Genomic DNA, 25,416 nt, shown 5'->3' with positions numbered 1-25,416 from the left:
CCCCCGTAGCGTGAGGGAGGGAGGGGGCACCGGGCCTGATGGGGGGAGGGGGGGACAAGCCGTTTTTTGACAATTTTCCTATGGGTTTTTCTAAATTTTCAAATCGATTTGGGGCACGTTTGCGAGCCTTTGCGGGTCGGACAAAATAATTCTGGACTTGACTTGCGGTGGATTTTATTCAGCCCGTTTCGTGGAATCACTGATTTGTAAATTAGATTGGACTGGCAACACCGTGACCTCTGTATCTATCATGTCGGACGTGTTGAGGGTGGTTCCTTTTATCCAGGAAGTGCGAAATCTACCCTGAAAATCGTGTATTTGCTTCGTCTACAAAATTGGAATATCATTTAAACTCTCGGAATATAAAATAATAGCCTTTACACAATGAATCCACCGTGTGCATTTTGCAAGAAGACCGTCTATCCGACGGAAAAATTCAATTGTTTAGACAAGGTAAGTGCGCTACTGTACTGTACACACGTACGCTCACGCTGCAAATGTCACGAATGTGTGTGCTGTGAGCAGTCAGTGAGTTTACTTGCAGAAGCTCTAAACAAACATTAATTCAGTACATGTTAAACTTTAATAACGGCTTGCACTAACTTACAAGTGTACAGTAACATTATATTACATAGGCAGGATCCTGAGAGTAAGCATATTTCTGCAAACAAAACATACAACTGGATACTTTCTAGGAAAGGGGAAAAAAGCTTTCTGACCCCTCCCACATTCATGATCAACTGAGTCAATACACATACAGTACTACTACTAGTATTAAAGTACTATGGTATTGAATACAAGAATAAACTGATTCAGCAGGTTCAGATCCCTGGTATTAGATGAAATCACATCTTTTTTAAAGCTTAAATTAAGCCAAGATGAAAATAATAAAAACCTGCAAAAACCCTTTACAACAAGCCACACAAGGCAGGGTTAACAAAAGTCTAAAAGCAGTGAGTGCAAGGCAAGGCAGGGGTTTATCATTTAGAGGTTAATAACTGCGCATCGGTTATTTGGAGGGCATTGTGAAGAATCTAAACATTTTGCCTTTGGAACCGAGGGATATTCCGAGGTCCAAAGCAAAATGTTTAAATTTTTCACAATGCCCGACAAATTACCGATGCAAAGTTATTAACCTCATTCATAACTGTCACTTTAATCTCTTCACCTTACAAAATAACACAAAATTTTGCTCAAAAGTTTATAAAAATAGATGATTTTTATATCTTCCCTTTCCAAAAATCGATCAGGCTAAAACAGGACGACCAATAACAAAAGCGAGTATCACAATCTGTCCAAATATGGAAGCGCCGCAATCCAAATACGGCAGCCAGCGCTAGCACAAGCAGTTTGTTCGGACGCACAACAACACGCAAAGCGCCGGTCAATTGTGTGCGACATTGGAACAATTACGCATTTTGCGGTCAATTGTGAGATATTAATGACCTCGATTTTGTGTTCGCGTTTTCACAAATAACTAAATGTAATTGGATCGCACGCATCGCGTTTATTAATGAGGTTATGAATTTAGAATAGAGACATATGCAGAGATGCTACGTATACTTTTCAGGAAATTTTATTTTGAAGAAAATTTGCAACAAATTTCAGGAAATTTTTGTTCTACCCTTCCTGTGTAAATATAGGGAAATGTGCATTTTCAGGTTTATTCCATGTTTTTCACTCTTTCAGGAAATTTTGACAATACCAAATGGCATCTGTATATTAAATATAATTTGACATAGGGTAGGGGTCTTAATCTAGTCTTGCCAGCAAGACTTCAGTCTTTATCATAAACACAAGTTGTGCTCGTTAAGTCAGTTGGTGATGTTACCTGTGAAGGAGACTCTACCGACGTGACAAATACAGATAATGACATCTACGGAGTTATATCTGGTTCCATACAGCAATATGCAGTATTGCTGTCTGGTAAGCAGGTACGAATTGAGACGTTGTGAATTGAGACGTCGGAGCCGGTCAAACACAGAGGACTAGCCTACATCCCGTATGGCTAATGAAAGTTGACTCCCAGTTTCCCGTTACCCGACTCCGGTCAGAAAAAAATGCCGATCAAATATTTCATTATTTTCCATTATTTCATTATTTCACATTTTTCAAGTTTTTAAGAAAAAAGGATAGTTTTAATGTCATCTTTCACGTCCGACACGTATTTTAAGCACTTTTACGCCGACCCTGACCGGCCCGAATAGGCTTTGCAAACGCTGGGTTAAACTATGTGGTAAAATGGCGATATCGTAGGGCGCATTTACTGGAGACTAGCAATTCCCTGCATCTAAGTTTCTCCTACCACTAAATGGATAGACCGAACACAAAGAGAGGCAGCCAAGTTCGCGGGAGCCAGCGTATGAACAAATATGAAAGCATTTCTACCGTGCACTATGTAGCGCGCTATATATAGATAAGACAACATCAAAATAAATAAAATAAATAAAATTTGAAGTCAAATTTATTCTGCTTTTCTTACAAATATATGTATTTAATAAAATAAACTTATAAATAAAATGATTTATTTGTCAATTTCTTGCATGGTTGTTTTATTATTAACACGTGCACCCTGTGATGATTTTTACCAGCAACCTCCAGTTTGTGCAAGTAGACAAACTAATTTCCGTATAAATATTGCTTCCAAAGATGTGCTAGTGGAGAGTAAGTTTGGTTTGTAAAAAGTAGTGTGCAATAGAACACACAGACACAGTGTATTTATATGGAAAAGTGGTTCTCCAAAGACTATCATGGACTTCTGGTGCTTTCATATGTTGCACAACCTATAGGTTAATTTGAAGATTCCAAAGAAGATGTGCTTAATTAAAATTTGTTTTGAAGTGAAGCATGGTCATTACTAACTATACTTTATTATTTTATTTGGGCCTCAAAACATAGCATTCCGTAATTAACTTTGCACCGATAATGAAAGTTTGAAAATAATGAATAATGAATAATGAAACAGTCACCTACCCAGTCATGAAAAACTATGTAACGGGAAACTGGGGATCAACTTTCATTAGCCTATCCTACTATCACTCAAACAAGCAAATCTCTTCACGAATTCACTCACCTTGCGATCCTACATCATCAGTTGAAACAAACATCTAAGTTTCCAAAAACAACTTTGTCATTCCTCAAAACTACAAGTAACTTCATTAATAAAAAATTGAAATCATACTATTACCCGTTATTGAAAATTTTGTTCGATTTATGTGAACCAAAAGAACGCACGAGTCGAGTTCAGTTTACCAAAATGATAGCTCCTGCCTCCTGGTCACCTCAGATATGACGTCAGTATCAAGCTGCTTATTAAACGGTGGATCGGATTGGTTGAAATCAACGCCACGCTTTTTTGACCTTACAGGGTCAGAGATATGCATATTCATGTATGAAAACAGCGATGCGGATATAGTATCATCACCGAGAACTGAGAATTGCGACATTTTCGATGTTTGTACCGGGAATTTCAGACACGGAGACTCAGCGGAGATTTGAAAAAATTCGTCCAAAGGTAACCAAAGGGTTGGGGATCGCATTTTTAACTATCACTAAATGTTTCGGAATTGAGGTCGGCTAAAAAGTAGACAGTTTCGGGGACTGTAATTGGTGTAGATGTCACATTTTGAACAGTGAGCGATAAGTGACCAATTTCATGCTCAGCACAAGTGACTATCTTTACACAGGGTACTACGGAGTACGGACCTACATGTATAGAGTCTATGGTTACAGTTACTGGAACTAGGTCTTAATCGTGATCATTTAAATGGTACAGAACATATAGAGAATTCATTTATGCATTACGTTGCACTATTAACAGGGTTCAAATTGGTTTAAAATTTTGCGTAGCAGTTTTTGGCTAATTCATCATAATCGGGATACTTCCATACTAAAATAGTAAAAGCACTATAAAAAAATTGCTATACATATGCAATATTGGGTAGTGTGGAGCAAACTGCTATGCGATACAGCCGAATTCGAACCCTGACTATTAAAGGAGCTCAATTATGACCCCTACCCTCAGATATGTGAGGAGAGGGGCCGGGAGATCATCTTTATACAAATGTATGTGCGATTACATTTAAATCAATGACTTTCCCACCCCCGGGGATACATTGAGAGCAAGTTAATGTTATGTATAAACCCAAACACACATCACATGTACATGTACACAAACCCATCTCAATATGTGGCTTGACCTTGACCGTGGTGACGTTTGAAAAATGGCTTCAAAATCAAAATTTTAGCCTCAATTTTCCCCCTCCCCTCAAGATCGGGTGATAGCTAGACTATGCCATAGTCGAATTTTATTAAAAATGTGTCATTATTAGTCATGATGAACCCATTTCGTTGAACTCAAAATTATAGGCCTACTGATGTTTATTAAAATTGAAGTATTCAATAGTAAATTGGTCATCAAGAGTTAAAAATATCAGATTATTAGTGACAATAAAAGTAATTGAATGCAACACTATATTGCATAATTATAATGGCTCACTTTAACAGGCGCGGATCCAGGCATGGGCACACCGGGCCCGCCCCCCCCCTTTTCGAGGGTCCTATTTTTTAAATTTTTTTTTTACAATTTTGTATGAAAAAAATAAATATAACGCCCCCTGTTTTGCTTTACATTTTTACATCAACGGCCTCCCATGCCAGTGACGGATCCATGCAGGGGCACACCCGGACCGTGCCCCTTTCATGGTCCATGAATTGGCTTCAATTCGGCCTTTATTGTTAATTTTTTTCCAAATACTGAGGGGTCGCATCCTCCCTCAGACACCCTCCCTCCGCGTATGGATAAAGAAGTCAGTAGGCTTCTTTTTTAGACCAGGTGCGGATCCAGTGTAATATTTAAAAGTTAGCAAATTGAGTTCGGGACCTTTTTTGTTTTAAGCAATGATAAAAGTGTAAAAATGATGCACCAACTTGAATGACTTAAGACCTTCATTTTGCAAAATTTCTGAGGGGAGATAAACAGGGGACCGTTTTCACTTCTGTTTTGGACAGCTGTACACTTTATGTTTTAACATGTTTAAGCAATAATTAGGCCTACAGTAATAGTGAATAATGGTCTATGAGTGGCTTCAATCGTGCCTTCATTTTCATGTTGCCATTTGCACCGTTCTGCTTTGGACACCAGGCCCTTTATTTTTCAAGCATTAATTGACACAATATTGAAAACTAGGCGGTTACCCGTATTTCGCGGTTCTCGGCTGTCATGGTTATTGGCATTTGCAGATCTCAAAATCAGGGTGTGTCCTTTGGCTGGGATCACTGTCCTCACAGATGAGCTCAATTGCAGCTTTTGCAATTTGACCTGACTTTCGCTCTCAAATCTGAGCTTCCTTGGCAAAAGTTACACCCATCCACCAAGTTTCATGAGCAATTTGAAATTTTTATGTTTTTTGACCTATGACCTCTCAACTCTAGGTCTGACAAAAAGGTCGCCGTGGAAACTTGTGTTTGTTAGTCCAAGGTCCACCCACCTACCAAGTTTGAGCTCTATAGAGGCAATTTGAAATTTTACCTTTTTTGACCTATGACCTCTTAATTAACCATAGGTCTGAAGAAAAGGTCACCGTGGAAACTTTTGTTTGTTAGTCCAAGGTCCACCCACCACATTTGAGCTCCACAGGGGCAATTTGAAATTTTTACTTTTTTGACCTATGACCTCTTCACCATAGGTCTAAAGAAAAGGTCACCGTGGAAACTTTTGTTAGTTAGTCCAAGGTCCACCCATCCACCAAGTTTGAGCTCTATAGGGGCAATTTGAAGTTTTTACCTTTCTTGACCTATGACCTCTTAACCGTAGGTCTGACGCAAAGGTCACCGTGGAAACTTTTATTTGTTAGTGCAAGGTCTACCCACCCACCTAGTTTGAGCTTCATAGGGGCAATTAGAAATTTTTACCTTTTTCGACCTATGACCTCTTAACCGTAGGTCTGACGAAAAGGTCACCATGGAAACTTTTATTTGTTTGTCCAAGGTCCACCCACCCACCAAGTTTGAGCTCTATAGGGGCAATTTGAAATTTTTACATTTCTTGACCTTTGACCTCTTAACCGTATGTCTGACAAAAAGGTCACCGTGGAAACTTTTGTTTGAGAGTCCAAGGTCAACACATTGGCATGGCTAGATTTGCCATTTAAAGTGTTTGAAATTAGACTTCAATTGAACTTGACCCCGGCCTTGACCTTTGACCTTAAAAAATATAAACTCGTTCTTCCTCATACCAAGCTGCACCCACCCACCAAGTTTGAGGAACGTGCGACCCCCAGTCTCTGAGAAAATAGGCGGACAGACAGACACACAGACAGATAGATAGACAGACGATGCGTATTATTATATAGATTTGTTGACGAATGACTTCAAATAATAGTAGTATTAAAAATTTTCCACCAAATAGTTTCAATTGGACCTTCATTTTTCAAAATTTTCCAACTTCTCAGAAGGTAACATTCCCCATCTGCGTATGCATAAAGAAGAGCTAAGAAGTTGCCATTTTCACTTCTGCTTTGGACACCTGACCTTTTATGTTTTTAGAGCAATAATTTACACATTAATAGTGAAAAATTGTCGACGAATAACTTCAATTGGCTTTCATTTCACAAATTTTCGGCTTTTACAAATTAAAACTTTACACAATAATAGTGCCAAATTGGTCCACAAGTACTCCTCAAGAGGGCACATCCCCTCAGCTCAGACACCCCTGCGTATGCATAAAGAAGTGAACCTTTTTCGCTTGTTTTGGACACCCGAATAAAGCAATAATTTAAACTTCTCGGCAAATGACTTAAATTTTCGCACATTTCGGCTTTTTCAAATTAAAATTTTACACAAAAATAGTGCCAAAATAGTCCACCAAATGGCTTCAATTATGTCTTTATTTTGCAAAAGTCTCTCACTTCTGAGGGTGGCACATCCCCCTCAGACACCCCCTGCGTATGCATAAAGAAAAATAACCTTTTCGCTTCTGACACCCAACCCTTTATGTTTAAAGCAATAATTTACACGATAATAGTGAAAGCTTGTCGACACATGACTTCAACTTTGGACCGTCATTTCGCAAATTTTCGGCTTGTTCAAATAAAATTTTACACAATAATAATGCCAAAATGGTCCACCAAATAGCTTCACTTAGGTCTTCATTTTGCAAAAGTTTCTCACTTCTGAGGGGGGCACACCCCCCCTCAGACACCGCAAGCGCGACGTACGTCGCTGTCGCGCCGATGATTCTAAGTTTGTGCCCCCCCCTTTTCAAAAATCCTGGATCCGCCACTGACTTTAATACTGGAAAATTCTGATTTTGGAATCTACCAGTTTCTTTTTTTGATAGCGAACCCCGAAAATCCGACTATGGACTTTGAATTTTAAGCAGAACTTTACCCCGGACTTTGCTCTCTAAAACACACTGTCAAGCATACTTGTTTATCAGTCCATTAACCACAAGTACTAAGCATGGTATAGTACAGGACGCGCTAGATGTTTGATGAGAGATTAACTTTAGCGTCAACACAAAAGCGCCGCAAATACCACAGACAGTTGTGTACGGTGTAGTTAATGGTAATGGCGCGGGCCCGGAAGATTTAAACCATAGCGAGATATGGGCGACCAATCACAAGGCAGATCCATTTAAAGATGCATTACATCATGGTTAATTTTAGTTAGGCCAGAAATTGGCCTAACTCTCCATAGAGTCCCGTGTTAAAATCTTTACCGCAAAGGCGAAGTCAGTACTTAGTCCACTTGGGAAGCTAACAAACAGAGGGAGTGCGGTGACTGAAAAGATCAGATACAGATGTGAAAATCTATCAGTTGCACACAAATCAATATAAATCAGAGTTTTATGGTTAAATGTAATAGCCAGAGTATGCAAAAAGGGCAAGTGGACTACAGAGAAGTCTAGGTGATAGCAGGCATTTGTAATGAGTGAATTTTGTTTACAACTTAATTAAGGAATAAGTACAAGTATCAATAATATTGTCATCATATCCAATGTTTTCAAAAATGCTGATTATATTCAACTGATCCTTTAATTCTTTTGAGGAGTATAGTATGTTTCCTTGGCTATACTATCATGTATACGTACATTGGAAACAGTTCGTAATTTCAAAATTTAAACAACTTTAGGGAACCTTAAAATCATACTGAGTGATAGTGATAGCACTGGGAAGAAGAAACTGTGTGAAATATAATTTGTTTTTAATTGTAACTACCAGTACATGTGTCCAGGGTCATGGGTAGTAACAAAAGTGCAAATGAAATTTAAGCACAGGATTGTCCAAAAAACAAAACAACAAAAAACAAAAAAAACAAAAAAACTTGATTTGCTGAAAAAACACAAGAATTTTTTTTTATTACAAAGAAGTAAAATATAATACATTGTAGTAGTACTTATTGTACATGCACCCTAAATTTGTAATTTTTTGTCAAAAAAAATTAATGCAATTGTACACAGAAAATGCAATTGTGGCCACAAATACCGCAATCGCGTTTCCTCCGGTGCTTAAAGTTTGTTTGGCTTATTAAAGCCATATTATAACATTTCTGTAAAAATAGATTTGTATTTATTTTCCATAAAATGTTAGCTTTTTACTGTCAGATATGTCCCTTTTAATTTTGAGCCGAACAAGTGAGGTAAAGCATAGAAAATTGGAATTTACTACTAGCGCCCATGCATGTTACTCCTGAGGTTGTAATACGGTACGATCCTTGGGGCGTGTGTGTATATCCCGCACGCCGTGTACATACGTACTGTGCATATGTGTTTGACTAATATTTCCATCATAATAATAAAATGCTGGTTCCATCGTTTTAAATTCAAAATCAAAAAGTAACAAAAGGGAGCTGAACAATTTCCGCCTTATATAAACCGAACAAACTTTAACATAATACAATGTATGGGACCAATAAAACACTGTACTGGGGTTCACAAAGAAAGTGTAAATTTCAAAAATTGATTCACAATGTACAGGAAGAAGGCTTTTTGAGTTTTGACCCAAATGACTGGTTTTATACTGTATATACCGTTATTACCGTATTGTCAATTTGTTCACTTTTGTCCATGATGTATTGTGCCCCCACTCCACTGGGCAGAATTATAGTTGTAATGTCCATGGCATCCTCATCAGACTTCTCAGTCTTGAGTTTCTCACTTCTCAGTCTTGAGTTTCTCACTTCACTAATAAATTCATTCTTATTGCAGATATGGCACAAAGGATGTTTCAAGTGCACAGAATGCAGTTTGAAATTAACGATGAGCACATACAAGGGTTTCAACAAAATGCCCTACTGCAATGCGTAAGTATACAATTTTTATAACACCATGGAAATTATATTCTTTTTATTTAGGATTGAAAAGTTGCAATAAATTGGATTCACAATACTTTGGAGATCATATTTTTTCAAACAAAAGTCTAAGCTCCCCTGATATAAGCGAGTAATTGAAAGTTGAAGTGAGGGATTTTGTATATATACACTATCTACATACATGTATGGCACTTGCAGTTCTACTTTGGTGCTGCAGAGCATGATGGGATACACCTATCAGCTGCTGTGGTGCAGACCTGTAAATACAATGTACTGAGGAATTCAGGAAGTCCTGGCTTGGACATTTGAGCAAAGTTGGATGATTTTTTTACCCCAACACTTGTAGCTTTATCATGTGTAATCTCAGTGCATGAATTTTGAAGTAAGGACCGATCTAGTCCAACATCCTACAGCATCAAAATGGATATTTTGTTACCAGTTCAAGAATTCGCTGTCGTAGTGCATGTTAGAATATGATCACTGATCGAAATGATCACAACACAAAGCCTATGGCATGTCAAAATTCGGAACAGGTGTATGAACCCAGGCTTGGAGCACTAGCCAATGGCTATAGTTTTCATTTAGAAACTAATCCATCAGCTAGCACCACTTTAATGAATGTGCCTTGTTTCAAAAGTCCCTGAATTTTGTCCATGCAGTCCTTATCCTTAAGAATTTCAGTCAAAAGGGCCAAAATGATTGAGGCGTGTTTCAAATTCTGAATGATAGTGCAAGTGGCTCAAATTATTTGTACTGTAATAAACCGTAAAATACTATACACTATTTTGTTGTTTGTTGTTTTCTTCCTGCAGACATTATCCTAAACTCAAAGCAACACAGGTTGCACAGACAGCGGAACAGACCCGCTTAAAGAAAATTTCAAACCAACAGAGCCAGGTAAGTCTTCAACCAAGCTTGGAATGATCCTGACCTGTTCTTTTCAATACAATCTTCAATTTGGCTAAATACATGTATTTCTACCCTCTCAAATGGCATTCTTTTTCCCCATAGATTTAAAAAGAGGCATATTTGGCATCATTGCATCCCGACATGCTTAATATGTAATGAGGATTCTCACATATTCATGAGGACTGATCGTTTTGTCTCCTTGTCTAACAAATCGTGCAGTTGTGCACGGTGTTGCGTGCCTAAGAGTAAAATATCAGGACTGCACTTTTAAATGTATACCGTAATAACGGATGTGGAGTTGGCGTAGCATTTTCATCAGTCGCAGTTCAATGAATGATCGACCCTCATTAGAGGATGCTGCCCTTTGACATTTTATGCTTTTTACTCAATGATGGATATCCTTTTGGATAACAGGCTTGGAGTACGCGCTATTCAATGATTGGCCCCTTCAAAGAAACAGGCACAGTGCCTAGCCATCTATCCACAAGCCTCAGCACACTTTACAGGTTGTTGCTGACCACTATGGCCCCCACATCATTCCATAAGCCATAAAACAACAATTCAGGGACTTGCTGCTTCAAGAGCGCACACCCTAGACATTCCACAAATAACCTTCGCAACCAGGATCAGCTCCCGAGTTTCAGACGGGTTACAACAAGACAAATTAGCAGTAAGTTCCTTGTCCTATGGGGGGAATTTCAAGCTTTAGAACTCAATTTTTCCGCGAGAGGGTAATAGGCATCGCCAGGGTTCGAACCCACAACCTCTCGCACCATAGTCAAAACGCCTTATCGATTGAGCTAACTTGACTGCTATATGAAAAAATACATTTCAATTTTAAATCCACTTCAAATGTGTGTTGTTGTGTCACCTAAGGAGACACTCACATGTACATTATGCGATGGATTTTGATGCAACTGTAGTGCAGTTGACCTTTGGGTAAGGTTTCTTCAGAGGTTCTCAAGAATATGGGGTCAAAGGTCATCTGGCTTTATTTATATTTTTTGATTTTAATACAATTATTTATGTGTCAAAACCAACTTGTACATGTAGGTACCAGTACTCAAATAAATGTGGAATTACATATTGAATATTTTAACATTAACAGGTATTATATCATAAGGATTTTAATCAGGCAAAAGGAGCAAAAATTTCAGTGGTTGATGATCCAGCACTGAAAACTCAAAGGGCGGCATCACAGAACCAGAGCCTGGCAGCCTATCACGGTCTAGCCCAGAAAAAAGCAGATCAAGAAATGAGACGCCCTGCCCAAGAGGATGAACCAGAGCAAGGTATGACAATTTTAATTCCCCTTACTTTTTAACTGCCCTATTATGTTACAAACATTATCGTTGATGGGTCAAGGCACGTAAAGATGCATTGCAAATCTTTGTGAAATTGATATACTAGGTTATAAAACCGGCGCTTTGGAAGCCAAAAGCTAATATTTTCAACAGCGAACTGAAAACAACTTAAAAGCAGTACATGTACAACAGAATATGCCTGCAAAGGCACTGGTGTATACTGTGGCAATTTACAAAGTTTAAAGGCACTTTATAGCGCTTTCTGCGTAAACCTTTGTGAAATGTCCATTTTGCAAGGTAGCATTTTTAGTGCCCAAACCCATCACATGTAAGTCTTAAAGCCAGCATAATGCTAAGATACTGTATTACAGGAAAGTCATGTTGTTATCCTATTAGCAACAGATCTACATGTAATTGTAAGTAATGTGTGATCAAGCAGAAAAAGTACAAAATTGTCAAGAAAAAAGTATTTTTATTGGCTACAAAAAGAAGAAGTTGAATGCTTAATTTTGATATTTTAAATCAAAAAGTAGTGAAAGTAAGATGAACTGTTCAACTTGGCACAAGTAATCATTGTAAAAATGTTGGCATATTGTATCCATTTGTTCGAAACTATTTCTGTTATTTTATGGTTCAAGATGGAATTCACCTTTTAGGTAAATCTCATTTCCTTTGCGGGTAGACCTCTTGATGTCGTCAGGTCAATGCGCACATCGTTACTGCGCACTTCAAAATGTGCAGTAACGATGTATGCTAAATGATATGCACATATGGCATGACATCAAATGACGACATCTCAGGTCTACTTTCAAAGGCTTATGGGATAACTGAAAGGTGAGACACATGTTGTACAGGGTCGGATCCAGGAATTTTTGATAAAGGGGCGCCTTTTGGTCGATTTACTAAAAAATGTGTTAAAGGGGTTACCCCTCGAAAACTCAACGGTTTTGGCCCATTGTTTGCTGTTTATGGCGAATTTGTTCCTTTTTTTAATTTCTTACAATTTTTGTATTTTTAAGTTACCGGCGCCCTTTGCTAGTCAAAAAATAGAGGGGGCGCGCGCCGGCTGCGCCCCCCCCTAAATCCGCCCCTGTTGTATAATTTATAAGTTGAGTACCATTCTATGTCAATATTGATATCCATCTCCACATAACATCTACTTTCTTTTCAGCTTTCTTCCAGAGCTTATTGAGCTATTTGGTTCACAAATATGTGCCCTATCTCTCTCAAAAACATTGTACCCTATATCATGTTACCCTTAGTTTTACAGAATACAGAACATTTATTAATTTGAAATTATACTGAAGTATTACCAATGCCGTATATATCATCGGGATGTAAAATAGGGTGGGGCCTAGACCTAAGTGTTCATATTACAATGTAATATTGTACAGGTATATCATATACTGCATCTGTAACATTATGAGCATAAAAATGATAAAACCCTAAATCTGCCCACATTAAATTCCCTTTTCATTGTTCAGTCATTGTTTTAATATATTTGTCTTGTGTACTGTATATCCATGTATGTAATATCTTGTCATTATTTTTAACCCACATAAACTTTGAACAAGTGAAGTATATTATGAAATGTTTTATGAAATGATAAGATTTTAAGAAACATTAAAAGTCATGTTGGACTTGGAACCCGTATTATTTAGGCATTCATTGAGACGTTAGCTGATTGATCTTGGATGAATAGAACAGGTCTATTCCAATGTGCTCATTATGTGCAGCATCATATGGATTAAGTGTAGAAATTCAGGTTGTAATAGATGGACTAGACGGACTACCTTCCTTTCATTCAACCCTCCTGTTCACCCCCCCAAATTGGGAAAAGTATACAAAAAGCCCCAAAATTTCTGAATTTGCGAGCGTAGCTTTTTTGGACAAAAAAGGTCAAAATTTTGGGAAGAAAGTCCACTTTTCACAAAATTGCCCCTCCCCCACTTGGAAAAAAGTCCACTTTTTCAAAATCAGCACCCCTCCAAATGAAATCCTGCGTACGGGCCTGCTCCTGTTCATTGGGGATGGGGAACCTTTTAACATGCTTGCAGTAATCTTATTTTATGGATTGTAGTGAAGTGTAACAGATTGTGGAAAATTGCCTTTTTTTCTCATCTTTTTTCAAGTATAGCTATTTACAAGCTTGCAAAAATTATTTTTGTTTTTGCCCATAAAATGTTTTGGGACGGAGCAACCTGTGAAATATCATTACCACATAAAATAGATTTAAAAAAAATTTAAAATTACCCTTTCGTTTTTGTGAATATCCTATATTATACTGTACATATTATGAATTTGGTCAAAATAAGCATTATACCAGTGCCAATGTTTGTCGTATAATAAGTTTGTTTATAAGTTTTCCAATGTCATGATACCGTAATATTTTATTGACTTGGACAATACTAAAAATTGAAATGCAGTGTACAGTACACTAACCTTAATTTTATAGCCAACCTATGTATGTAGCTTCATGTTTGAAGTGTAATTTTAACATCGAATGTTTTCTCCAGTAATGCTCACTAATGTTTTCATTTGCTCCCCTTGCATCCAATAATGCTTTCCTGCTGTTGCTATGGTGACCACCTGTTTAAATTCTTGGTAAGTGTTATGTGAGGGGGAAAAAAGAAGAAAAAGAATGTGCTCTCATAAATTTCAGATATTAATAATTTCAGCACATGTGCCTTGTGCTTGAAGAGGTAGTAAATTAAAACAAAAAGAAACAAAAGAGCGTAATAATAATGTTGTTTCTAAATTAATATGATCACAATTTCAAAGAATGCTGAGTGAAGGTTTTACATCTGTTTTGCATTGGCTATTTGCATGCTTACTGCACCTCTGAACAACTTACTCACATGTAGCAGTATTAATGAAATAATGTTAACAAGTCCACTTTCCACATGTGTGAGTAACTCATCTTAATTGCTTACACCTCCGACTCTAGCGCCCTCCTCGCCTCTTGACACACCACCGTTAAACGACCAACAGAGTATGATCCCGTCAAAGAATTGGAATCAGGTTAGAATATAACACAGCACCTTGTGTATTTTGGCATGTTGTATTCCACCCATTAATATTCATCCTTTGTTTATGTTTGGTTGTATGTGTATTAACAGCCTGTGGTACTATTTATTGACAGCCTGTGATATAACCAAATACATTTCATTTCAACAGATCTTCATCAGAGGTTTGCACAGAAATAGTCCTTTTTGTCAGTGATTTGTTTGTATTTTGCATTGTGAAAGTTGAATCATGACACATTGATAGAACATACAATACAATTTGTCAGCAATTCATTGGCATTTTTCATGCATTGCACAATATTAGTTACAAATTATGTTTCAAGTTTGTTCAAAACTTGCTTTTAGTAAAGCAAAGATTATTGATCACTGGCACCATCCCAATTGTGAACTAAATTAGTTTGCAACACCTTTTCCCAAAATTTACCCAAATTGCATGGATAAACCGCCAAATACGTACTTTTGAAACTTGGCCAAAGTATGTTTTATTAACGGTGCAACCATAAACCAATGATGACTGCCCTAATTAGACCTTATGCATATTCTACATAACTTTTTATGCAAATTAGGTCTAATTGGACAGTTAGCTGATAGGAAGGACTATTGCCATCAAGTAGCTAAAGATGTGTATCTTCTGGCTGCCGCCATTTTCATGATTTATCCTTCAATGCCTAAATGTACATTTTTTACCTAACATAATCTTTTTAATTAATCTATCTGTAAAGATGGCAGGTTTAATGTACATTTTTGTACACTTGTAAATTTGCAATCATATTGTATTCACCTGAAGTGGCAAGTTTTCTGTTTTCTAAAAATCAAATTCTGTCTATGACGCAATTTTATCAGTTTCGCCGTCAAGCAATGATTAAAGGAGGAGGAAATAGGAAAAGTGATCCCGCCTGGGATTTGAACCCAGGACATCTGGTTTACGAGACCAGCGCCTTAACCACTTGGCCATGGGAGCTTCATGATTAGGCAGACTGGGAATTCAACCTATAAGCGGTCACTTAACCCTACCTCATTGCTTGATGGCAAAACTGATAAAATTGCATCATAGTTTGCATATTCCAGTAAAAAAAAACCCTGTTTTTCATATCAAATTCTGTGTTCGTTTCCATTTTCTAAAATTGGCCGATTCTATGGAAATCTGACCATTAAATTTAAAATAAAAGTTTATGTTCTAGATTCATTGTTAATATCCTATATTGTGCCTATCATAAGATCAAAGTACCGAAAAGGGAATAAAATGGCACATTATGACCAATAATTGGTTATAAAGGCAAGTAAAATAAAGGAATTAAAGAAAATATGGGTTTTCTTGCGCATAGTGTTAAAATTGAATGTATATTTTCAATACTTTCAAAATAGGCAATATTTCAGGTGGAAATTGATTTTCCAATAATATTTGATAGCCAATTCTAGCAATTTGACCTGCGGGTCACCATTAGAGTTTGAAATAAAACCTTCCTTTTTTTTCTGTGTTTCCATTTTTTTACTGCCAATTCCTTGATGTTTTCCCATTTACTGTAAAACTGAAAACTTACCACTTCAGATTCACCATTGTATACATGTAGGCTTTGTACACATTTGTGGGTAGTTGTTGATGTGTGAGTAGTTTTTAACTTCAAAGTATTCAAAGTGTTTCCAGTGTTTTCATTGTATGTGTAGTGTTTCTAGTGTTTCTAGTATCTTGTACTCTACATGTACATGTTTGTGTTCTTCATTTTAACTTAAAACTAACAAGTTTGATCTAGTAATACTTTGACAGACTTTATAGTATGTTTTTATTATCTGCATACAAAACTCAATGTGTGTGTACATGTATGTGTCCCATACGGTATCCCCACCATGCCTGCTGCATTCATGATGCATCAATGTAGCATTTCAATTAGTGGGTTTTTAGCGGGTTCGCCAGGAGTAGCTTTGACTTCTTCAGGACAAAGTACCTAAGAATGAGACATGTAGGCCGCCCTGTGCATACTGATGGCTCTGAAAAGAGCCGTTTACTGAAGACTGTCCCTTGCCAACAGAGAACAAGCAGATCTCACCTATCTGCTCATTTTAAAGGTTTTGGTGGCTCTGAAAAGAGCCGTTCACTGAAGACTGCCCCTTGTCTACAGAAAACAAGCAGACCTCGCATATCTGCTGTAGCATTTGTTAAAGGGCTCCCTCGCTTAAAGTATACTATTCGGGCATAAACATACTATCCAGACATACACATACTATCCAAGCAGAGTGGGAATGCAACAACCGAACATGCTCACTGCTCAGTCCAACCCTTCGGATTCGTTCTGGTCCTGTCTTGCGTTTCTCAGTCTAATGAGGGCCACAGACTGTGGCTAGCATCGATCCTGTTCAGTGTTAATTTTTACTGTTACAAAGCTTGGCTATTTGGTGCTCACATGTAGGAAAGTAATCAAAATATCAACATTAGGGTGAGTCTCTGCTCACAGGGCACATTAATCTTTAGAATCCATATCATCTTGGACCTTCCGGAAAAAGAAGCATTTGACTTTAACCATTGTCCAAAGTAGGGAACTTAATAACATTTATAGCATTATGGATCGCTTCCTAACTGGGCTATACATGTAGTACTACTGCATTGTGTGAAGTCAGTTGGCCTCAATTGATAATAACACATACATGTAGCAGGTACAAAAATACAAGTTACTCTAAATGAATGTGGGATGGATAACGGTAGTTTCAATTTGTCCTGCATAGTACATGTACCTTAGTGTGTCATATGGAAGAAGTGATTGCAGTGTTGCATGCTGTTTGTGTTTGTTGCACCTTGACATGCTAACATTGAATGCCTTTGTAAACATAATATAAAGATTGTAAACTGAATGTAAATAAATCTAAATCAATAACATCTATATGGGTTCATTATTAAACAAATAATCATGGAGCTTTGTTTCAGTCATAAAATGTCACTTTCAAATCAATAATTTTTACTTAATATACATTTTTTTCTTTCAATCTATCTTTATTCTGGATATCGTTGTAATACAAAGTACTGCACCCTAAGAGGTCTAGAATTTAGTTGAAATTGTCAGGTGTTTGATAACAATAATTTTGACTGTTTCTTTTTACGCTCTATATTTTGACCAAGTAAAACATTTAATTTTGTCATTATTTATTGTCCCACACTTCAAACATTTTCACTAGTATAACCATTCATGGGCACCAGGTTCATCCTGTAATACTGCACATTGAATAATCGCATCTCACAAGGCTGTGACTTGGGGGGAGTGGCATGTGCCAACAAATTCCACCCCTGTATGACCAAGTTGGGACTCATCTCAACCCATTTGAGTTATAAGTTGCATGTAAACAAACTCATATGGTGTTTTGACATTGCCAGCCATTGCTTTTGGATGAAGTTTCCTCAAATAAAAAGAAATTTACTGAGTATACATATGTAGACGTGGCCATTGCTTAGTATTTCTAGTCCTGAATAAACCCAATGATATTATCTTCCTATGTTTTAATAAAGACACAATCTGTCAACACATCAACAAATCCATGACAGCGTTGTAAATAATGCTGTCTGAGCTATATATACCAATTTCTCCTGCTTCCCAAGTTCAGGTTCAGACACAATGATTGATGAGCAGGTATGCATGTTATCTCACAGCTATCATCAATAGCTAAAATCCAATCAAAGGTATTACCCGAGTTACAGCCTAATCAAGTGAAAATGAAATATGTTAGGTTTTTCACTGTCCATCAATAATTGAATCAAAGCGGAGCATTAACCGAGTTAAGCTTATGAAAGTGAAAATGGGATTTCTACAATTGGATTGAATCAAATTTGATTTGCAATATGTGACCAGTGTCCAATTGAAACAAAATTGACAGGAAAGGGTTGCTACATGTAACTGATAATAGTACATTTGAAAAATAGTACATTTATGTTCAGAGTCAGAGAAGATAATAAAGATGCAGTATAAATGGACAATTATTTATTCTTGATCACATTAGCAGAAAAGTGTAGCATGATCTTTCAGAGCATCAAGCAAAACAAGCGATACCCACTGCTTTTACAAAAACGCTTTTGCAAAAATTTCAACTCATAAGCATTGTTACCTGTCTTGTGAACTGCACGGGCCAATCATTGCCTACCAACTGATTCATTATTTTGCTAATTAATTAATTTTTCTCGATATCAACTTTAGGAAGTGAATTAATTCAAAACAATAATTATTAACAGTAATGGATGTAGTAAAAATATATTTTGTGGTATTTTGAAATATTTAATGATATTTGTTGTCTTCGGCAATTGCTGTGTGTAGCGTGATTAGTATTGATGCAAAAGCCAAGAGCAATGCATCTCATTTTTCTATGAATGCACAATGTTTTTCAAATTGATGCATTGCAATCGCTCAACAATGGTTATAAATATTGGGGTTTTGCTATTCTGAACAATAATATAATTCTTCACTGTATTTTTGACTCTGACCACCACACTATACCATAAAGCCATTTATCATTTGTGGATAATGATAGCAAATTATACTACTGTAGCTGTCGACTAATTAAATAAACACTGGACTTTACACTGGGAAACAGTCAATATTTTCATCAATGAAGTGAAGCTGTAGTTAAACAATTTACGGCGATCCGCTGTCACAATTAGAAATGAGGTTGATCAGTTGTTGACATTGATTTGCAACTTTTAAAGGCACTATCATTTATTCCCTATATCACAAAATCTACACAATCATCAAAAATCAAATGCATTTTTGTAAAGAGAATGGATGTTCTAAACACACCCTGCAAGAGATAAGACCAAGTGTGGCATAATAAAAGCAAAATGTCACATATATAGTTTTTTTATGTTTGGAGAGTTTCACCCGGTACCTATCCATGTCCCAAATATCGGATTGATGTGTTGAAGTGCTGTGAAATGCATAGACAGAGAGCACTCATGATTTTAGTATGTAACTAATATAAGATAGATATTAGATTTATGTATATGTAGTGTGTGTTTGACTCTGCCAACCTTCAAAATTCAACTTTCGGTGCTATAGCTAAAAAAAATTACCGTTGGAAATCAAAATTATTTTCACCATCATGATCAATATTTTCATTATCAATATCATCATCATGTACGATGAAATGAACAAAAAACTGGTTATGAAAACCTTTGATACAAATGTATATCCCTTATAGACATGCATTTTAATGTTATGTACTATTTTGAGGAAATAGTTACTTTTTAAAAATAAAATTTCATATTATGTTGCAATATATATTGTCTTTGCATGCCCAACTGCGCACGTACAATGCATTTTGTATTATGCCTATGGCCTTATGCAGATTCCCAGTACATTTTTGAAATGGTAAAACAATGTATTTTTGTTATCAAACCAGAACATACATCAGCTTTTGTCCTCGGCTTTATCAGAACAAATGTAAGAGGCCGGCATAATTAACATGTCACAGGGGAAAAGTTGTCATGCTTATGAAAAATCATTGCAAAAAAAAAAAAAAGTAAAATACTGTATAATTTATGTTTAATTAAAATGTAGATGTGCAAGACAATTTTGTTATGTGAAAGAAATGATAATATACATGTAGTGCATCCAAGTTAATGAATGCATTCCTCACAGGAACCACAATATTCACACTAAGAACAAAAATGATTGCAATTCTAAAAATGTTGAACTGCCAGAGGAAGCAATTAAAATAGCACATAATTCTTAATTTCTTAGATGTCTTGTCTACAAGACAGAAACTCACCGGTTGTCATGTATGAGATGCGTTTTAAGGTGTAATCAGTTGATTTACCTGAGATTGCCACAGGGGACGCTCATTCAGAATGGGTTTAAGTATAGAAGCCATGCAAGTTTACCAAGAGACAAATGATGATAGGCCTAAATTGGGGCTTTAGTTGAGAGCAAATAACCTAGAAGAAATGGTGGTCAGTGGTGGCGCTACAAGGGGGGGCAAGGGGGCATTTGCCCCAAAAATATTTTCTTGCCCCTACCCTGTTTGCCCGCCCACTTTTGAGGCAAAATCACATAAATTTACACTTTTTGTGGCAATTTTGCACAAAATTTGCCAATTTTGCCCCTCCACCCTGAAATTCACTTTGCCCCCCCCCCCCATGCCCCCTGAAAAAAAAATCCTGGCACCGCCACTGATGGTGGTGAGAGCAGGCCAAAAAGGAGCAAAATTGAGTCCTTTGGAATATCATCTCGTAATGATTTTATAAAATAGAGGTGTATTAAGGAATAAGGTTTTTGTGTGAGAGTGCATCAAAAAAACGAAATAGGAAATTTGCAGATGGTGTTTGGAAAAGGGGAAAAAATAGGTACCTCAAATAATTATTTAGTTTTGTAGGTGTCGCTTACATATTGCAAATGCAGCACATCATACTGTGCTTACTGACATTGCTTGAAACTATATGCATCCGATGTAGCATCACAAACATTTTAGTTGAGGTACATGCACTTGTGTAGGTACAGATGGTGAACACAGAAAGGTCCGCATTGCTCAGTATCAACATGTTTTATAGAAGAGCATTTGATTGGTTCATTTTGGGTTAAATAAAGGCAACAATTACATGAAGCTAGCAATGCTTTTTGGTTTAAAGTAGATGTTTGTTGTCAGATATTGATTGATTATAGTTTCCTGCACATACTTAAAACATCAATAGGAAAATAGAATGTTACCTTATGTCTTTGGAAAGACCAGTCAATGTTGCCTTCAAATTGAATATTCTGTGGGGAGGGGGTAGCCTGGTGGGGTCTGAGTGTGAAGCACTTTCTGGATAGTATAGCCCTACTAAGGCAACAGAGCCTAAATTAGTGTCATACTAAAAACTGTCAAAACTTTCCATTATGTTGCTTATCGATTGTTTGTCAATAAATATCTTGTAATTTTGTTCAATGTGTTAATAATTTTTTCATTCCCTTTGTGATAATTTTAATGATAAATATACAAAGCACAAAGCTTCTTTATGCACCAAAACCAGAACTAGTCAACAAAATTGTATTATAATTTGTAAATTGGCACCTAATTTATTAATTTCATAAGACTGTATAAATGCATGTATCGCACACAAAAGTGTAGGAGATAAAATGGTACCCATATTAAGTTTAATTTTTAAATGAGATTTTACCTTTGTCTGGATGTTACAGCAATTTTGATTAGCAGAGAAATCTGTTAATTTATAATTTAATTGTTATTACCTTTTAAAAAAGCATACATTATAACCTACCATTTCCAAATTAGGCAAAATTGAACCTGAAAGGTTTTGCCTGAATTCATCATAACGTATTTTCAATTTAGTTTTCAAACACCTTTTGCATAATTCCAGTCTACAAATAAAGTCTGCCTGTAATATAGACCTCATCTATTCAAATGTATACTCTATGGATCACTTTGCTATTTTGTAAATAAACCTGTCCGCATCCCTGTGGGCCACCTAGACATTTACCTACACACTTGAATACATAGAGCAAATGACATGCAAGCTTTATTCCCAACTAGTGCATTGGCAAGGAGGGATGGATGGATGCAGCATTTCCAAATCTGTGATTGGTAGCCCAATTGGGTGACTTTTGAAGATTTTTACTGTGACTTTACCATTACCTGTCTCATAGAAACCAATTGTAAAGAAAAAAATTGGGTGACTTTTCAACAATAGCTCCCACGATTGTTGTTAGTTTTCTGTCCCATAGAAAGCAATGGTTAAGAGAAAAATTTGGTGACTTTTCGACTATTTGACCCGTGATTCTGGTTGAATAAATTTTGGCAACCCTAAGCGGATGCTGTATTATTGATTCATCAACAAGTAACCATGTTTCCTTTATTTGCGCACGATGGATATGTGGGTGCATCATGTGTAAGGATATTCCTTGGATTCTAAAATAAAATATACCCCAAATTGCATGATAACTATGGTAATCAAGAACATGTACAAAAATATTGTGTTCGATTTCAACAGCACTTGTTGAAATGGTTGACAGGAACATTGCCAGATATATAATGCTGATTTTTCTAAAATTCTATCTTCAAATTTGCCAATGCATTATAAACATTGATGAGTTTTCAGTACAAATATGAAGGCTTAATATTAGTACAGTACTAAAGAGGTTTATGCTGCATAATCAGTACATCAGTATTTCATGTATAAGTATTGTGTCCTAGCCTTTGCTGAAGAAGTTTGCATTATTTATAATGTATGACGCTCTGGAATTTTAAAATACGATTGTCTACATTAAAAATAAGACACACACACACACACACACACCCACAAAAAAAATAAAAAAATAAAAAAATGTACCATTATTTAAAATTCTACACTGTTTTAAATTGGGCCTGTTTTCAGACAGAATAAAATCATAAGATACCTAGTTATTTGAGGGTAATTATGAAACATGGCATGATAAATAGATACAAAAGTTGCAATACTATAATTTGGTTCACCTCGCATTCGGTAGTGACGTATGTGCATATTTCGTTGGCCGCAGTTGTGAATCGTGCGCGTTAAGTTAATCATGCAGAGCATACACTCACATGTGTCGGCATGCATTGATGTCACTACCGACATTATACTGTGTTTCATATGCTCTTTCCAAAAATCATAAATGACATATAAACCAACATGCCATCGAGTAGTCACAGACCAAAATATTTGTGACACTAAACCATTGGTAATGGATGCACAATGTAGCATTGTATCTTTTGTCTCTCATTATTCCACATTTTTCCCATTCTAATAATAAATTGTTACAATTAAAATGTTCACATTATAATATAGTTCATTGGCCAACTTCCATAATGCATTTCCTGGAGCTTTTTAAACAGGAAGAATCAGACAAGATTAAAAGGAAAGAAATCCAGACTTGACATGATAAAGTAGCATGTATTATATGTGATATGTTCTATTTTTAAAAACAGTTTTACATCCTCTTTAGTAGTGACAACATGTATGCCATGGGTCATATTTAAAATTGCAGTGAAAACAAAAGAAATTGATGATAATAAAAATATGAAAATTATATTAGTTGGTGAGATAAAACTGTCTGATACAGATGTGGCAATTGTACAGATTAGGGAAGAGTATTAGAAGTTTTAGAACACACCTAACAGTAAATATTTTTGCGAATGCAAATAAAATGCCAAGGATTTCATACTCGCATTTTGAATGTGTTAAGTTGCACAGTACTTTCTAAATGAAATAAATTTGTGCAATAATTGAAAGCTTCAGTTAGACATTGAACTATCACAATTAATTTATCCCACGACACACAGCAGAAGCACCCCACTCACCCCAACTTAACGCCTGCAAATGAGGACCTTGCACACTGGAAGCTACATGTAAGCTTCAAACCATTGACCACCTGACTTTTTACTATCCAATAGGACAGGAAACCTTGGACATCTTTAGTTGCTGGGTGTCCTCGGTTATGCTATTTTACAAGGGTATGTCCTCATTTGCAGGTCTTTTTAAACATACACACCCACCCCACCCCACACCCACCCCCACCCCAAACTAACCTGCCACTCCCACACACACTGCATGTTACACCCAGAGAGGCAAAAACACAAACATACCATATGTAAAAGTCTTTGGTCTATGTCTAACTAGGCAAAATAATTACAATAATATTAAACATCAATTTGTGCCGCATATTATGTAAAAAATAGTAGCTTGAACTACAGAATTGAATTGTTCAAATTGAATCAAGGGTCCTCATTACCATTCATGGCAAATATCATCACCTTATGATTCATGATTGGTGTAATACCATGGTCAGTATTAGGTGTCTTTATATTCTACCTCTTGTCATTTAATTATCCAATAACCATGGCAACTTGACACCTCTGCTACAAGATTGGTGTGTTGGTCAATCAGAAGCATGTGTAGCTTCTTTTGTGAGGAATGGGTTTGGTTTTACATTATGGTGGGATTGTGACTAATTAATCCAAAATACATTTACCTCGCCCCGTCAAGTAATATTTTGATTCTCACATGTTTGCCTGGCCTGACATACCCCCACCCCACATGCATACTCACCAAAATCAGTATGTTTATAAAAATCTAAATAATTTGCACTTATTACTAAACTTTCGAAATTGAGCGGACAGCCCGGGACAAATCTGCCACCAGGGCCCAAATTGGGGTAGGGAAAAAAATCCTCCATTGAAGCATGTACAAACAATCAGCTCATTTGGGATGGGAGCAAGGTTCCAATTGAAGAGCCCCTCCCTCCCTCTGTTAGTTATACTAGACCTCGAGGGTATGAGGGGTTTTGAATCCTGCGGGGAGGAAAGTTAGGTACTCCCACCAAATAATCCCATATCTATATTTTCACTCTGATGAATAACTAGCATCAAAAATATCCCTTTCCCCTAATATTCGAAGATAAAGATACTGTTTTAAATGGAGACAATGAAAATTCACAAAGTCAAGTATGAGTGATCATCAATGTTGGCACAATGGTACTTGCAGTGAATTATTGTCACTCAGTTACGAGAGGTGTCAGATATTTGTACACCTTTCATCATAATATGATGAGTAATAATCAGGACACCTTAATGAGATTGTAGTACTCTCTAAAGATGAAAGAAAGAATGAGTTACACTCGCCACTCCGAGCCACATGCTCACATGGTACACTTGATTATCCAGATAACCAGCCTTATCAACCTGCCTTAATTTGTCATCATTCACCATGCTCGCAAACTGTCGGTTGCAATGATGATGGTCTTGAATAGACTTCATCATCTTCATCATCTAGCTTCATTGTCATCAGCATCATGGTCAAATTAACTGAATTCTGCTTCAACCAATCTTACTACATGTCTCGGGAAAAATGACATATTTAATTTGGAAAACTGTTAAATTTTGTG

The 25,416-nt window shown here is 36.6% G+C and overlaps 1 protein-coding gene across 13 annotated transcripts in view; it reads left to right on the top strand.

Annotated features, from left to right (window-relative positions):
* Window positions 1-218: 218 nt before the first annotated feature.
* Window positions 219-25,416, top strand: part of LOC140142065 (LIM and SH3 domain protein F42H10.3-like) — a 106,672-nt gene continuing 81,474 nt past the window's right edge. For 5 of the 13 annotated variants that reach the window (XM_072164013.1, XM_072164017.1, XM_072164010.1 and 2 more), the window contains exons 1-5: window positions 220-453; window positions 9,209-9,303; window positions 10,125-10,209; window positions 11,330-11,513; window positions 14,517-14,546. In XM_072164013.1, the coding sequence (XP_072020114.1) occupies window positions 385-453; window positions 9,209-9,303; window positions 10,125-10,209; window positions 11,330-11,513; window positions 14,517-14,546 (463 nt within the window). In that variant the 5' untranslated portion in view covers window positions 220-384. Of the gene's footprint in view, window positions 454-9,208; window positions 9,304-10,124; window positions 10,210-11,329; window positions 11,514-14,516; window positions 14,548-25,416 lie in introns of all 13 variants that reach the window. The other 8 variants (XM_072164018.1, XM_072164012.1, XM_072164011.1 and 5 more) reach the window with 5 other exon arrangements.

Source organism: Amphiura filiformis, chromosome 20 (genome assembly GCF_039555335.1).
Source record: "Amphiura filiformis chromosome 20, Afil_fr2py, whole genome shotgun sequence".
Classification (NCBI taxonomy): Eukaryota; Metazoa; Echinodermata; class Ophiuroidea; order Amphilepidida; family Amphiuridae; genus Amphiura; species Amphiura filiformis.
This window is presented reverse-complemented; position numbering and strand designations above follow the sequence as displayed.